The sequence below is a fragment of the Echinops telfairi genome, unplaced genomic scaffold (assembly GCF_000313985.2).
Source record: "Echinops telfairi isolate 266 unplaced genomic scaffold, ASM31398v2 ScPeMD7_7356;HRSCAF=8355, whole genome shotgun sequence".
In the NCBI taxonomy this organism is placed as follows: domain Eukaryota; kingdom Metazoa; phylum Chordata; class Mammalia; order Afrosoricida; family Tenrecidae; genus Echinops; species Echinops telfairi.
Genome location: NW_022111256.1, coordinates 1,424,280 through 1,437,760, shown reverse-complemented (window position 1 = coordinate 1,437,760; position 13,481 = coordinate 1,424,280). Strand labels below are relative to the sequence as shown.

Sequence of the window (13,481 nt, the reverse complement as noted above, 5' to 3'; positions counted from 1 at the left end):
AGCCGGTTCCGGCGCTCCAGCTCATGCACCTTGGCCAGGAAGCAGCGGAAGCGGAGGTTCAGGGTCTTGAGCACGTTGATGTTGGAGCCCAGGTCATTTCGGAGCGCCATGGCCCCGGGGGGCGCCGGCCCCGGCCCGGGCGGCGAGTAGGCAGCGGGGCCGACCGGGGCGAGCGGCGCCGGGCCCAGGTCCCCTCCGCCGGCGAAGGGATCACCTCCCAGAGGGTCCCCCAGCGGCGCGGCCAGGCCCTGCTGCTCCTGCTGTAGGAGGAAGAGGTTGGGACCGAATAACGGATTCATGGCTGCGCCTTCTGCTGGGAGATGGAGACCGGTGCAGGAGCGGGGATGGAGGGCGAGGGAAAGGAGCCAATGACGCGGCCGGGGGCCCCGGGACAGCCAATCAGACGGCTCAGCGAGAGGGGCAGAGGTCACGGGGGCGGAGGAGGGCAGAGAACGGGCCAATGAAAGGCTCTGCTCCAAGCTGGGTCCAGGACCTTTCCGGGTCCAAGGACTAGCTCAGGACTGCGAGGAGCGCCCATAGCACCTTGGTCTCTGCGCGACCAGATCCCAGGCCCTGCTGCCATGAAGCTGGGGGTGTTCAGGGACATGAAACCCCAGGGTCCTAACTCCCCACCCTCCACACATCTGAAAATCGCCCAACCTCTCCCTGTCTCCAGACCGGGCAACTGACTCACTCCTGTGGGTCCCTGAGGAAATGAATCTGATTAACAGCAGCGCCAGATTGCTCCTTCCCTTCAGAGGGCGCACCTGCCCCTCCACCCTAAAGCCGCAGTGCCAGTGCCCATCAACTCCCCCCGCCCTCCCCAAAGACGACAGAACACAGCCAGAGATTATAAAACGTCTATTAAATGTCGTGCGTGTACAGTGGCAAGGCATCCTCACAGAGGTAAGAATTCCAACCCAGTGATGTCGGCAAGGAGCCATTCCAGTCTACTTTTCAACTGTCTGCTTCTGGAGGCGGCTGCCTACTGCCCCTGGGCAGCCATTTCCTCCTCTTTGCCGGTGGGGGTCGGCTGGGGCTGCGGGGGTGCATGAGGGGACTCTGAGGACCCTTAGGTGTGCCATTCTGGTTCCGGAAGGCAGCTTTCTTCAAAGACGGCCTTGGCACTGGCTGCTTCCTCTGCTCAGCCCCTCTGGCCCTCTCAGGGGGCTGACCTTGGTCCTCAGAGTTGGGGGCAGCCTGGGTCTTGGAGGACAGCCAAGCAGGTGTTTGGGGGTCTGAGCCCATGGCAGGAGCATTCTGCTTCCGCCCGGCGCCTTTCTTGGGCGCTCTCGGTTTCGGGGACCGCTGTGTTAGCTTCCCAGGTGCCCTTGGTTCCCTGGTAAGGTGAGCATTTTCAGCTGGTGGACCGCTATTCTGGAGCTGGGAGGATGCTTGGGCCTTTGTGACAGAAGGGACAGTGGGTAATTCTGAGTCGGTCCTTTTGGAGATGCCGTTCTGCTTCTGGAAGGAGGCCTTCTTGGGATGTTTCTGCTTCTGCTTGGCCTTCCCAGCAACTCTGGCCCTCTTGGCCGGCTCACTGCTGTTCTCAGCCTTGGGGGTGGCCTGACCATTCAGGGCCGGCAAGGCTACGGTCGCAGGAGCGGCGGCTGCAGAATCGCCTGGGGCTGAAATTAAACAGATGGTGGGAAAATGGACCTCCTCATGAAAGGGCCTTCATCATCAGTGGGGACAAACGGGCACCAGTAGAACCTCCGAGTTACTGCCACTTGACCGTGTTCCACATAATTAGGTCAGCACCCAGCTGGCCTTGACTCGTGTCCTACACCAGGTTCCCACAATGAAAAACTTTTGAATTATCACCCTGGATAGAGTGGAGGAATCTGCTTTTGCAGCCCCCCTGGATCACTCCAGCACCCCCAGGGGGTGGTTATCACCCCTTGGGGCAACAATGGGCTCCAGAAGGGTCCAATGTCACTGACAGGGGAGCAGTGTCCGTCCAGCCTCAGGCCAGAGGGTTCCCGACGCCACTGTGCCCTCTAGAGGACAGCAGGCATCTAGACACTGTTTTATTCATCCAGGCCCATTTTTTAAAAAGATGAATTTTGAGATGCAGCAACAGTACAGCCGCAGCCCCTGGAAGCACACTAGTCAGACGGATGAGCTAAGCATGTATAACAAATGGTATTAGGATTGCCTAAGGCTTCCCGTCTCAAGGTTTAGATTTAACTCTGGCAAAAGGCATTGTTTAATACATTGGGGTGGGGGCCCTCCATAAATCGTGCCGTTAGTATTCTGAAGCCCTCCTCCCCCTGCTCCACGGAAGCCCAGGCCAGAGCCAAGGTTGTGGAGAGAGTGCAGCAGCCCATGTCAGCAGCCTTCTCCCCTGGCAGACCTAAGCCACACTCAAGGTGGCTGAGCAGACAACCTGCTCTTTGTGTGCCAGGTCCGAGAACTGCTGAGCGTGCCCAGGAGCCCTGTGCCAAGCCAGTGCAAAGCATGCTGGACCAACACAGGATATTATCACAAAGTCAATTCGGGGCCAAGAAGAAAAAAAACTGCAGCCCTCACCTGGAAGGCGCTTTATGCCGAACCACCACAGCCACTTGCAGGAGCAGAGGCCCCACCCCGCCAGCACTCAGTACATCTACTCTGCTGGGGCCCAGGGCAGGAGCGGCCTCTCATCCAAGCACGTGAAAATGGTGAAGAACCGGCAGCCGATCGCTCGCTCACTCACCTGGCTGGGACTGGGGGATGGAATTGGAGAACTTCTTAAACTTGGCAATAAAGAAGCCATCCATGTTGTGGGTGTGAGGGTAGAAGCGGCGGGTGGAACGCAGAGTAGGGTGGAAGCGCCTTTCTCGAAAGCGGGTAAAACCTTCCTGGCCGAAGTCCAGCCCCGTGGGCACCAGCCGCACGTTCCTCTTCTTCAGAGCATAGTCTACCACCCACTCATTCTCCTCCACCTGGAAAAGCAAGCGTGAGCTGATGGGAGCTCTAAGGGGAGCCGATCTCCTCTCCGCCCCCCCCAGGCAGAGGGCTCACCATGACCGAGCAGGTGCAGTAGACAAGGTAGCCTCCTGTCTTGGAGGTGGCATTGACAGAGTCGATGGCACTCAGGAGCAGCTCCTTCTGAAGGTGAGCGCAGCGCTGGATGTCCTTCTCGTCCTGTCCCGGGACCCAGGGGCATCAGCACTCCCACAGGCACCCTCCTGCCCGCAGCGGTCCTCCACCCCACCGGCCTGCCCAGCCCTCACCTTGTTAGTCTTCACAGCAGGGTCTTTGGAGATGACCCCAGTGCCACTGCAGGGGGCATCCAACAACACTCGGTCAAAGCCCCCGGCCACCTGGGGGGGGAAGGGGGGAATCAGTACTGCCTGCGAGCTGCACGAGCTGCATGGCGGGCAGGCGGCCTTCCTTTCCTGTCCCTAGCAGCAGTCAGGGGAGAGGCCCTGGGAGGGCCCTGCGGAGGCACAGCCCCAAGCCCCACCTTGGGAAACTGGCGCCCGTCGTAGTGGCTGAGGACGGCGTTGGTGACTCCCAAGCGGTGCAGGTTGCCCACGACACTCTTGAGCCGCTCTGCGTTGGCGTCGTTGGCAAGGATCACCCCTGTGTTCTTCATGAGCTGGGCTGGAGGGCGGGGAGGAGGCCACAGTGCTGACCTGCCGCTCTGGCCCGGGCATCCCTGGGTGAAGCCTCATTCCCAGGAAGCCCCACTCCTGCTGCCTCTGGGACAGGCCGAGCCAGCACAGGCTGCCTAGTGAGAAGCCAGCCTGCTGTGGGGAACTCATCATTTTCATCGGGCTGCTTTCTGGACAGCAGACTGCATCACTTGTCTCAAGTGATAACTACTTAACGGAACCGTGTGACAGCCTACTACATGCAGGCCAAGGCCTGTCCTCATAACCCAAACAAATATTCCCCCAATTTACAGATGACAAGGTGGGGATCAGGGAATCAGGGAATGGCCCACCTGGGACTCGCGGCCAGTACACCCCAGCACCCGCCTTCCTCCTACCTATGTAGCTGGTCTTCCCTCCAGGGGCGCAGCACATGTCCAGGATCCGCTCGTGCTCCTGGGGCGCCAAGGCCATGACAGGCAGCATGCTGGAGGCCCCCTGCAGCATGTAGTGCCCAGCCAGGTACTCGGGCGTCGCACCTGCGGAGGACGACCCGCCGGTGACATGCAGCCCCAGTGGCTGGGCAGGGAGGGTTCCTGAGCCTGGGGACACTTACCAATGGGCACCGAAGAGTCATAGACTACCAGGCCGGTCTTCGACCACTTGCCCAGGGGATCCAGGTTAACACCACGATTGATTAAAGCCTGAAGATTCAGAGGAGGGCGATGGCCATGGCAGGGCAGACCCAATGCCCCTGGGAGGTCCCACGCAGAACAGGATCATTCCAGACCAGTTTCTCCTCCCCTCCCCGCCCCATCACATCCCACTTCTGAGCCCCATGCTCCTCACTTGAGGTCCTAACACCCAGCACATGGAGCTCCTACTCTAAGAATTTCTGGAAGAGTCTCCGCCCAGGAAACCCGAGCATCGGGTTACTTTCACACCAGAAGATGCCTAACACAGGCCCTGGCCAGCATTGGACCAGCAGCCTGTATCCCGGGAGCCCTCAGCCCCTGGGCAGAACCAGCTTCAGAGAGTGAGTCTTTTTCGCAGGAGGGGAATCGCAGCTGTCACCAGCCTCTGGAGGATCTGGAAGGCAGACAGCAGCCCCTCCAGTTTCTCTTGTAGGCTGGGTTTTGATGCCGAGCTCAACCCAGTCACAGGGAACGCCGGGCTTTGTATTTCTGATCAGAGTACTGGCTTCTCATTCCACAGAGGCTCTGAGTGCAAGGCCCAGCATGACACCAAGCTATGACCTTGGTTGACCAAGAAATGCTTAGGCAGGAAGGCCCAAAAGTCAGGTGGAGTAGGGGAATCCCAACCTGACAACCCAGCCCTCACCTGAGCCAGGTCTCGGCGCCGGGTTTTCAGAGTATTGGCTCGGAGGGTGATGGGCCGAGGCACCTCATTAGCTTCTAAGAACTCCACCAGCTGGGGAGAAAAGACAGCCGGCCAGCCAAGGAGCCCAGTCAGAGAAGAGACAGCAAGAGGGCAGTAGCCTTCCTCACACAGGGGAGGAGGTGACGTGGCCCTACCTCAGACAGCGGGAAGAGGTCCATGAGCTTGCCAAGCAGGAAGTCGCCATAGGAGTAGTAGGCGGCCAGGTCCTTCTGAAGGCGGCTCAAATATTCAGAACGAGACCGGCCTTCTTCCCGCTGCTTGCCAAAATCCCGCAGCACTCCCACGATATCCTGGATCCGCTTATGAACTCGCTGCAGGTCTGCAGCCTGCGCACGTGGCCTGCTAAGGAACTGGGTCCTGCAGCGTGAGCCGAAGCCACCTTCCAAAGCACCTCCACCCCCCCACCCCCTCCAGACTGCACTGGAAGGATATCCTGCTCCGCCTCCCCAGCAGGGGGCAGCAGAAAGGGCTCCTCCTCATCCACATTGATCTGCAGCTCCCCTTCCTGCTCATCATCCTTGGTGGGGCCTGGCTCCGCGGATGGTGCGCCCTCCTCTTCATCAGTCTCCTCTTCACTCCACAGGCTTCTAGAAACGGGACCCCAAACAGATGGCTCTCAGACCCTCTCATCCATCCTTACAGTACCACCCCCCAACCCCAGCTGCTGCCCATTTTCTCCCTCAGTTTACAAAACTCACCCCAAATCAGTCTCCTGAGCCTTCTGCTTCCGGGCAGCCCTTTCAATGGGCAGCAGCTGAGAAAGAGACCCCAAACACTGGCCGTCAAGTTAATTCCAACTCGGGGAGCCCATCTCCATCAGAGAACGGAGGGCTTGCTCCTAGGTAGACTAGAAGCACCAACTTTCTGCTCAGCACTGCATGCGTTGGCCTTTCCTATCACCCAGGGATGCCAGAGACTAGGTGGCAGTAATGCAAAACCTGGCTGCCTGCCAGCCCAGGAAATACTTTCTATCTCTGCATTTTATTGCTTTTCAGATACAAATGTAACACTTGTTCTTAGAAGGAAATAGGGATACTGTAAAGAAACGAACAGCAGGTTGAAACTAAGTGACAGACTGTTGTTACTCTACCTCACTTTTCCAAAACAAAACACTTCAAGACATGAGCAAACACCCACATCTTTGTATATAGGAAGGCCAGAAATTGCCATCGGTTATTTATTTTATTGTGTTTTCTCCTAGACTTATGCTTTCTGTATCCCACGTGAATTAAAAATTAATGTATTCACAAGTTTGTTTCTTGCATAAACAATACAATGGCCAAATGTGAATTTACCATCTACATGCACCATTACTTACTTAAGTATATTGGCTACTATGGAAATCTCCAGGTTTGGGGGACACTATCTCTGGTGGCACTGTGAAGGAAATAGCTAGGTCAGGAGTTCAAACCCACCAGCCACTCCTTGGGAGCGCAACTGAGGCTGTCTGAACACATGAAGACTTGCGATCTAAAAAACCCTATTGGGGGTGACGACCTGTGGCAATCAACTCAATGGCAGTGAGGTTTTTATTAACTCATCAGCCTGGTGCCTACAAAACTGATAAAATTAACTGTAGAGACAAAGGGGTTGTAGTGGCTGGTATAAAGAGACTTGTGGCACTGTGATAAGTTTAATTTTGCTAATATGCACACATACTAACTATGCAATATGTAATTCTTTGCCCACATTTGGATTATCTTACTCAACAGGGAATTACTAGGCCAAAAACGCGGACACTGTTCTTAGAGGGCAAACAACTGAGTAACAATACACATACACCTCCACTGCCAGAGAGGGGGCCGACAAGCTTTCATCTGACCACATGCCTCCCTCATGGGCATGGCTGTATTTTACCCGCTCAGAAAGGGCGCAGGACAGTTGAACAAGCGACAGCTCTAAATCCTTTTCCTAAATCACGGAGGGGCAGTCTCCAGAACGAAACGAGGAAGGCAAGAACCCATTTCTGGGTGCTCCCTGAACCTCACCTCTTCCCCTCCATCCTCTTCTCCTTCGGAGCGGGAGTTGGCGCCGTAGTCGTCTACCATGTCAGCCTCACTGTCCTCCGAGCCCCAGAGGAGTCCCTGGCTCACCACACCACCTTCAGAGTCCTCCTCCTCCTCGTCTTCATCACTGCTAGGGGACGGCGCCGGGCGCTTCCCGCCGTAACCAACAGCACGCACTGGCGAGGCTCCCTTCTTGCCAGACACCTGGGTCTGGACAGCTCCTGCAGTGCGGGTAACAGCTGAGGACCCTGGACTGAACGCTGGCACCCACACCCAGAACCGGAACTTGTCACTCCTAAAAAACGTCCTCCGGTTGTCCCTTTCACCCCTAATGTCTGTGAGTCCTGCTCTACCCAGACCCGGAGGACCCCTCCCATCACCCCCGACTATTTCCACGGACCTTTGGGCAGCTTTCCAGGCAACGGTTTGGCCCCAGGGGACTTGTTCGACTTCAGGCCTTCAGCAGAGCCCAACCTCCTCTTGGCCGCCCTGACAAGATAAAGGGGTGAGCAGATGGGAACACAGCTCCAGGTTCCATCCCGCCCACCCACCACCGCTCAGAAACGATGAGCATCCCAAAGGAGCCCTCTTCATCCAAGGAGCGCCTCCCCCCTTCCCAATGTCACTCAAGACACAGCAGTACCAACTTATCTACATAGTGAGGATACTACTCACCTCTTTCTAGCCCGACTAGACAGCCTCTTAGAACTTTCGTCAGCATCTGTTTGAAAAGAAGAAGACAAAAGGCAAAATAAGAGACAGGGGAAATGAAGGTGGAAATGGAGAAGCACATGAAGGTGGGCAGACAATTAGTGGACCAAGTAAAGAGAGTCGATGCGACGTGAGGAGCCCAAGAGGCTATATGGTTACGCCTTCGGCAACTAACTGGGAGGCCAGCAGTTTGGAAGCACCTGCTGCTTTGCAGGAGAAACGTGAGGCTTCCCCCTCCTGTACAGAGCTACCGTCTTGGAAACCCACCAGGATATTTCTGTGAGTTAGGAATGGCCAGCAGTTTTTGTTTTGGGAGATTGCTTCTCACTCCACAGTACATCGCCAGGAGCTGGATAAAAGATAGCAGCCTCCAAATTCAATAAAGCAAGTCTGGTGGCAACAGAGTTGAAGCATCTCTACTTGTCCGTTCCTTTACTCAATTTAATCCCTTAGCAACGCCCAGGACTTTTGCCTTCACAATTGTTGTTTTTCATACCTTCTCCAGGAAATCGAAAGTGGCGTCTCAGGCCTGTCATTTAATAACTGTATGCAAGTTACATAGCTTCTCAATTTCTATTTCCTCAACTGTAACTCCTGACAACCGTGTGACGATTAAGTAATAGGATGTATCAAGGTTCAGAATAGTACCAGGCACTCACTAATACCACAATAAAGCACATCTATCCAAAGCCCAATGCAAACATACCTTCTGTCCTCCCGGTACCAGGCTGCCACCCTACAGTCAGAGACTACACACCAGCACCACTGTGGGGATGGGATGCTTTCCCCTCTCTATCCCTCCCCAAAATGCCTCTTTCCCAACACCCGACTCTTTCCCAAGATCTTTTCAAATTTCACTCTACCCTCTCTCCCTCCTTTCCTCTGAAATCCCACTAGACTAACCCATTTCCTGTGGCATAGGCACTTGCGTTCCTTCTGACCCATCTTCTCCAAGTTCTACACACTGAAGGCACTGACGGTGTTTCACTCACCCTATTTTCCTAGTAACTCCGGAGCAGAGATTAAAGACAGACTTAGAAGGAGGTAGAGGGCATCAGGATACCATTTTTTAAAATGGCTTAACAGCTGGGGGACCAGGCGGCCACCACTGACCCTTACCTGCAGGTAAGAATCTGGCAAGCTCTGTCTCAGCACCCTTCTGTTTGCGAGCTTTTCGGCCGGGCCCACGCTTTTCCTTCTTCGTAGGGTCCAACTTGCGCCCCATGGTCCTGAGGAGAAGAAAAATCAGAGGCAATCGAGTCGCGTGCGTCGGAAGGGGCGCCGCAGAACACCAGCTCAGCACCCCCGACAGCCCCTCGAGGCCCGAGCAACCCCGCCTGGAGACCCGAGTCCGGGCCCCACGCCATTGCTACCGCGCCCCCTGCCCTCCGCCCCAGGCCTGGTCAGGGCGAGCGCCCTTCCTTCCCTGGCTCCCGCGAGACCCGCCCCAAGTCTCCGCTCACCCGAAAACGGGCTCGGGCTACCGTACCCCTTAATCTCAGGGGCCGCACTCCACGTGCACTCCGCGGGCTGGTCTCCGGACGTCACACTCCCCGGAAACGCCTCGCGCGCGCGCGCGGCGCCGTCGCCCGAAGCCCCGCCTCTTCCGGCTGCCTCCGGTGCCCGCCCGACCCGGAACCTGCGGTCGCCGTGGGAACGCACGCTGCGCCGGCGTCGGCCGGAGCTGCTCGGGGCCCGGCGCCGGGCGCCGACCGGCCCAAACGGAGGGCGGGGAGGGTCACCCGAGCCACTCAGCTTCCCCGCCTTTCCCTCCCGGCCTCGGCGGTTTGCCTCGCCGAAGTCCTAAAGTCCGGAGAAGTTGGCACGACTGCCCAGTCCCACCGGGGACGGAGAGGAGGAGGAAGGGTTGCCAGTTCTACTCCGACCTGCAGGGTCGACTCTTCGGCCCCCGTTTTTGGTACAGTCCGGTACGGGTGGGGGGGACCTCTGCCCCGCCCTGTGCTGCAGATGCTGGAACCCTCGTCGCTTAGTCACGCGTTGGGTTGCTAACCGCGAAGTCCCCAATTCGAAACCAGCAGCCACTGCTGGGGACAGGGCTTTCTGCTCCCGCAGTTACAGTATCGGCACTATAGGCTCGCTATCGACTCGATGGCGGCGAGTTTGGGGCTTTTCGGGGGGTACCTCTTTTAATTAGGAGACCCACTTACATGGTCACCCTACCGCAGCAGTTCTCAATCTGTGGGTCGCGACCCCTTTGGGGGAAGGGGGTGTCGAACGACCCTTTCACAGGGGTCGCCCGTTTCATAACGATAGCAAAATTAGTTATGTAGCGGAGATAATGTTATGGTTGGGGGTCACCACCACATGAACTGTATAAGAGGGTCGCGGCATGAGGAAGGTTGAGAACCCCAGCTCTACAGGCTCTTGCTTGGCCCCGATTAGGACAGTAGGGAAGGGAGTCATCTTGGGGCTCAGTTCCACACATCTCAACCACCACAAAAACTCACATTCGCCCTGCTTCACTCATTAAATTCAACCTATTGCACATTCTCAGCAACCCCATGGACGGCACCAGAGCAGCTCCTTGAAGTTTTCAAAGGTACAGCCAGCCTCGCCTTTTTCCCCAGGAGCTGCTGACTTCCAACTGCTGACCTGCTTAGCTTAGCCCACGGAGCCACCAGGGCTCCTTACAGTGCTCATTTACCCGCCCACTGTCAAGTGATTTCCCACAGTGGGCCTATAGGGCAGAGAGGAGGCCTGTGGGTTTCCAGAACTGTCAATCTTTCTCCTTGGAGAGCTTGGTGGGTGGGTTCAAACTGCTGCCCTTGCCAGTTAGCAGACTAAACCCACTAACACCCCCCCCACCAAAAAAAAACCATTCCCAGCACTTCCTGGTTCAATTTCTACAAAACTTTCTAGGCAACTTGCTCCAAAACCAAACTTGCTGCCACCTTCCATCCTGATTCAGTGCCCCTATTGTGGGTTTGGCTAGTGATTATTAACGGCTGGGCTGCGCCCGCTAGGCTCCTCTCTCAAGGTCGTGGTGCCATTAATGGCAGTGCAGGGTATGAACCTAGGTGTGAGGATCCTGTCAAGTGTGCAGCGGTTAACACATTCGGCTTTTCAGTAGGTCAGCATGGCTTGAACTCACCATCTACAATGTACGGCACAGACCTGGCGGCCTGCCTTGACCTACCAGTCTAATTGGAATCCACGGGGTATTTTTTGAAAGTCATCCTTGGTCAGAGCACATAGGCATAGCATGGCCCTTCCAAGAGCCGAGGGAATGCGGCTTCTGTCCTGAGCGCACTCACCCACCGGTACCTATACCCACACTGAGCCAGAGCACTAAAATACAAGGAAACTTTTATTTTCAATTCTCATCAAGAAGTTGCTGTGGTTTTCTATGCTTTTGGTTCTTTTCCTTTTTTTTTTGTTTTGTTTTTCTTCCCTTCACTTGTATTTCATTCTGGCCGCTCGGTGGCTGGAGCCGCTGGGTTCCTGGTATTAAAAAGATGCCAACAGAGGTAGCTGTGTCTCGCCCAGGGGCCCGGCCCGCTCTGAATTATCCCCCCCACCCCCCAAAAAAGGACTAAAATAAAACACAAAAATAAAACCAAAAGGAGGACAAAATCCAGATCATTTTCTTCAAGCCTGGCGGGAGCCCACAACAGTTTGTGTGTAACAGACGTTACTGTGGGGAGAAGCCCGGGCCCAGGCGAGGGCCAGCCCGCCAGCTCCCTGCAGATGGCGCCGGCGCTACTGCTGCCCGTCTCTCCAGCAGGAAGGGCATGGCTGCCCCTCACTCCCCTCCCCCAGTGCGTGGGGGTTGTTCCTTTACAAGGTGGAAGATGGGGCAGAAGGAAGGAGAGGGTCTCTCAGGCCCCCAGGGGAGAAGCTGGGACAGGGGAAGAGAGGAAGGTCACTGCTCAGCGATGGAGGTGGTTATCTTCAACCTGCTTTTCATTGCTGCTGGGCTACCTACAGGGAAAGAGACAGTAGAGTCAGAATTCCAGAGCCCAGGAATCCACCCCAAGTCCCAAGGAAAGCTCTCGGAGAAGCCAGCCCTGCCTGCTTCAGCATCTAAGCCTAGAGACATCCAGCAAAGCTACATGTTGCAGAGTTCTGCTAGACGAGCTAGCAGAACTGGAAGGCGGTGCTACCTGCTGTGGAGTAGGTTCAGGTGCTCGGTTGGCCAAGCGGCTGAGAATGTTGCGCTCTGACATCTGTAGCCTCACGGCTACGGGGGGGATCCGAGCGATGGTAGCTGGGAGTCGAGTCACGTCGGCTTTCATGTCGCTCAGCAGTTCTTCCAGCTGTTTCAGAACTGCAGGGGGGCAGGGGGAAGCCAGTGAGCTAGAGTGGTCCAGGCCTACAACCGTGCGCCAGCCCCCCAGCACTGCTAATCACCAAGTGACTGCTATATGCTAGATGGTCACGTGTTCTCTTTGGCCACTGAGTCACTTGACCTGGCTCTACACTGTCCTCAAATTCCTTTCTCTTATTTCACTTGCAGGTGTCCCAGGGGTGTACTAATTCCCCGCTGCCTTGCTCCCATCTCTTCCAGTCATCCCCTTGCTGGCTGTCCTCTCTCCCTTCGGGCTGTGTCTCCTGCCCCCCTGTAGCAGCCTTTCCCTCATTCCACCCTCCACCATCCGGCAATGCTTCATTTCCACTAGGAACAAAATGGCGAAGGGGGCCTAGAATTTGAAGGACTCTCCAATCACCTGACATCACCTCTGAAGATTCCCAGGTGACACGATACTAATCTCTCTGCTTCCCACCTCCAACAACCTGGCCCTTCCAGGAGCAGAGGGGATGCGGCTTACAAGTTACAAGAAAGGAAGACCGGCTATCCTTCATTGCCGCTAAGAGATGATAAACTGCCAAGGAAAAAAGCAAAGGTTCCCAGCACATTCTGAGCTCCTGAAGGGGCCCTGACAAAGGTCTGCAAAGATTGGGGGGTGGGGGTGGCTGTGTGTGCGTGTTTGTTGGGGGAACAGTAAGTAGGGTGAAGGCAGCCGACCCAGCAGGAGGCAGGGGAGCCACTGGCTACCTTTGTGCAGGACGGCATTGGCTGGCTTGTTTCCTGCCATGGATTCCTTGGACAGATGCTGATGACTCTCCGCCAAGCACTCCACCTCAGCAAAGCGGGTGTTTAGGGCCATGGAAGGGTGGGAGGGGTCCTCTGACATGTTCAAGTAGGCTGCCCGGCGCAGCTGCTCCTCAATCACCAGGGCCTGCTCCAAGAGCTGGGCGTGGGGGGTGGGGAGAGAGAGAGAGAGAGGAGTTGGACCAACTATCTGACAGGCTTCCCAGCTTCCCCAGCAGCCAGCGCCGTCGTCCAGGTCATCAGCAAGACCACACGCTCCCAAGGCCCAACGGCTCAACACTTTTGCTTTGACTGGGGCCATGTTTTCAAAAAGTCTACCCTTTATTGATTCTCACCTACAAATGTTTAAAAGATCTTTTAGAGACTGCAGAAGGTAATAAGAAATTTAAAAAGTGTACTGTTTTCACCTTCAAAGCCTGTTTTTCAATAGGTGGAATGGGAACCTGAGCCGTTTCTCCGAGTAAGATATGCCTGCCGTGTCACTTAACTGGTTTTAGTCTTCGCAAATACTTGTGCCTCTCCTGCCCCCGGGGGTCCCATTCCCCACCTTCCCTTAGCCGTCAACCGTTGTTCTAATATACGGCCGTCTTTTTGTGAGTGTTCTTGAAAACGCGTGTAAGTTTCTCCAGGTGCCAGTTTCAAGTTCGAGAAGATGCTCAGTACAGGTGAAGCGTCCTGCACTCCTTTTCCCACGCCGTGTTCTTCTTA

The 13,481-nt window shown here is 56.0% G+C and overlaps 3 protein-coding genes across 10 annotated transcripts in view; all 3 read right to left on the bottom strand.

Moving 5' to 3' along the window:
* IFFO1 (intermediate filament family orphan 1) overlaps positions 1 to 329 on the bottom strand; it is a 14,017-nt gene extending 13,688 nt beyond the window's left edge. Inside the window, exon 1 of the mRNA XM_045296000.1 lies at positions 4 to 329. Coding sequence (XP_045151935.1) covers positions 4 to 299 — 296 coding nt within the window. The 5' untranslated portion in view covers positions 300 to 329. The remainder of the gene's footprint in view (positions 1 to 3) is intronic.
* Positions 330 to 846: 517 nt separating this feature from the next.
* NOP2 (NOP2 nucleolar protein) lies at positions 847 to 9,256 on the bottom strand. 2 transcript variants are annotated; one of them, XM_045296016.1, is made up of 16 exons: positions 9,189 to 9,256; positions 8,819 to 8,928; positions 7,664 to 7,709; positions 7,389 to 7,477; positions 6,971 to 7,209; positions 5,681 to 5,736; positions 5,415 to 5,569; positions 5,117 to 5,316; positions 4,923 to 5,012; positions 4,198 to 4,285; positions 3,980 to 4,120; positions 3,452 to 3,591; positions 3,219 to 3,308; positions 3,007 to 3,129; positions 2,699 to 2,927; positions 847 to 1,628 (listed from the first exon to the last, which is right to left on the bottom strand). In XM_045296016.1, exons 2-16 carry the CDS (start codon positions 8,922 to 8,924, stop codon positions 958 to 960), a joined length of 2,463 nt encoding a protein of 820 aa, XP_045151951.1. In that variant the 5' UTR covers positions 8,925 to 8,928; positions 9,189 to 9,256; the 3' UTR covers positions 847 to 957. The 2 variants fall into 2 exon arrangements, with proteins under 2 accessions (XP_045151951.1, XP_045151950.1); XM_045296015.1 differs by having other exon boundaries at positions 9,163 to 9,241.
* Positions 9,257 to 11,009: 1,753 nt separating this feature from the next.
* Positions 11,010 to 13,481, bottom strand: part of CHD4 (chromodomain helicase DNA binding protein 4) — a 30,121-nt gene continuing 27,649 nt past the window's right edge. For 4 of the 7 annotated variants that reach the window (XM_045295985.1, XM_045295984.1, XM_045295987.1 and 1 more), the window contains exons 38-40: positions 12,714 to 12,912; positions 11,824 to 11,987; positions 11,010 to 11,641 (exon numbers count right to left, since the gene is read on the bottom strand). In XM_045295985.1, coding sequence (XP_045151920.1) covers positions 11,624 to 11,641; positions 11,824 to 11,987; positions 12,714 to 12,912 — 381 coding nt within the window. In that variant the 3' untranslated portion in view covers positions 11,010 to 11,623. The remainder of the gene's footprint in view (positions 11,642 to 11,823; positions 11,988 to 12,713; positions 12,913 to 13,481) is intronic. The other 3 variants (XM_045295983.1, XM_004708113.4, XM_004708114.4) reach the window with 1 other exon arrangement.

Coding starts and splice junctions, on each gene's coding strand:
- NOP2 (XM_045296016.1), bottom strand. CDS start 8,924: ATGGGGCGCAAGTTGGACCCTACGAAGAAGGAAAAGCGTGGGCCCGGC. Junction 7,710..8,818: donor TGCCAGATTCTTACCTGCAG/GTAAGGGTCAGT, acceptor CTTTTCAAACAG/ATGCTGACGAAAGTTCTAAG. Junction 2,928..3,006: donor ACTGCACCTGCTCGGTCATG/GTGAGCCCTCTG, acceptor TTGCTTTTCCAG/GTGGAGGAGAATGAGTGGGT.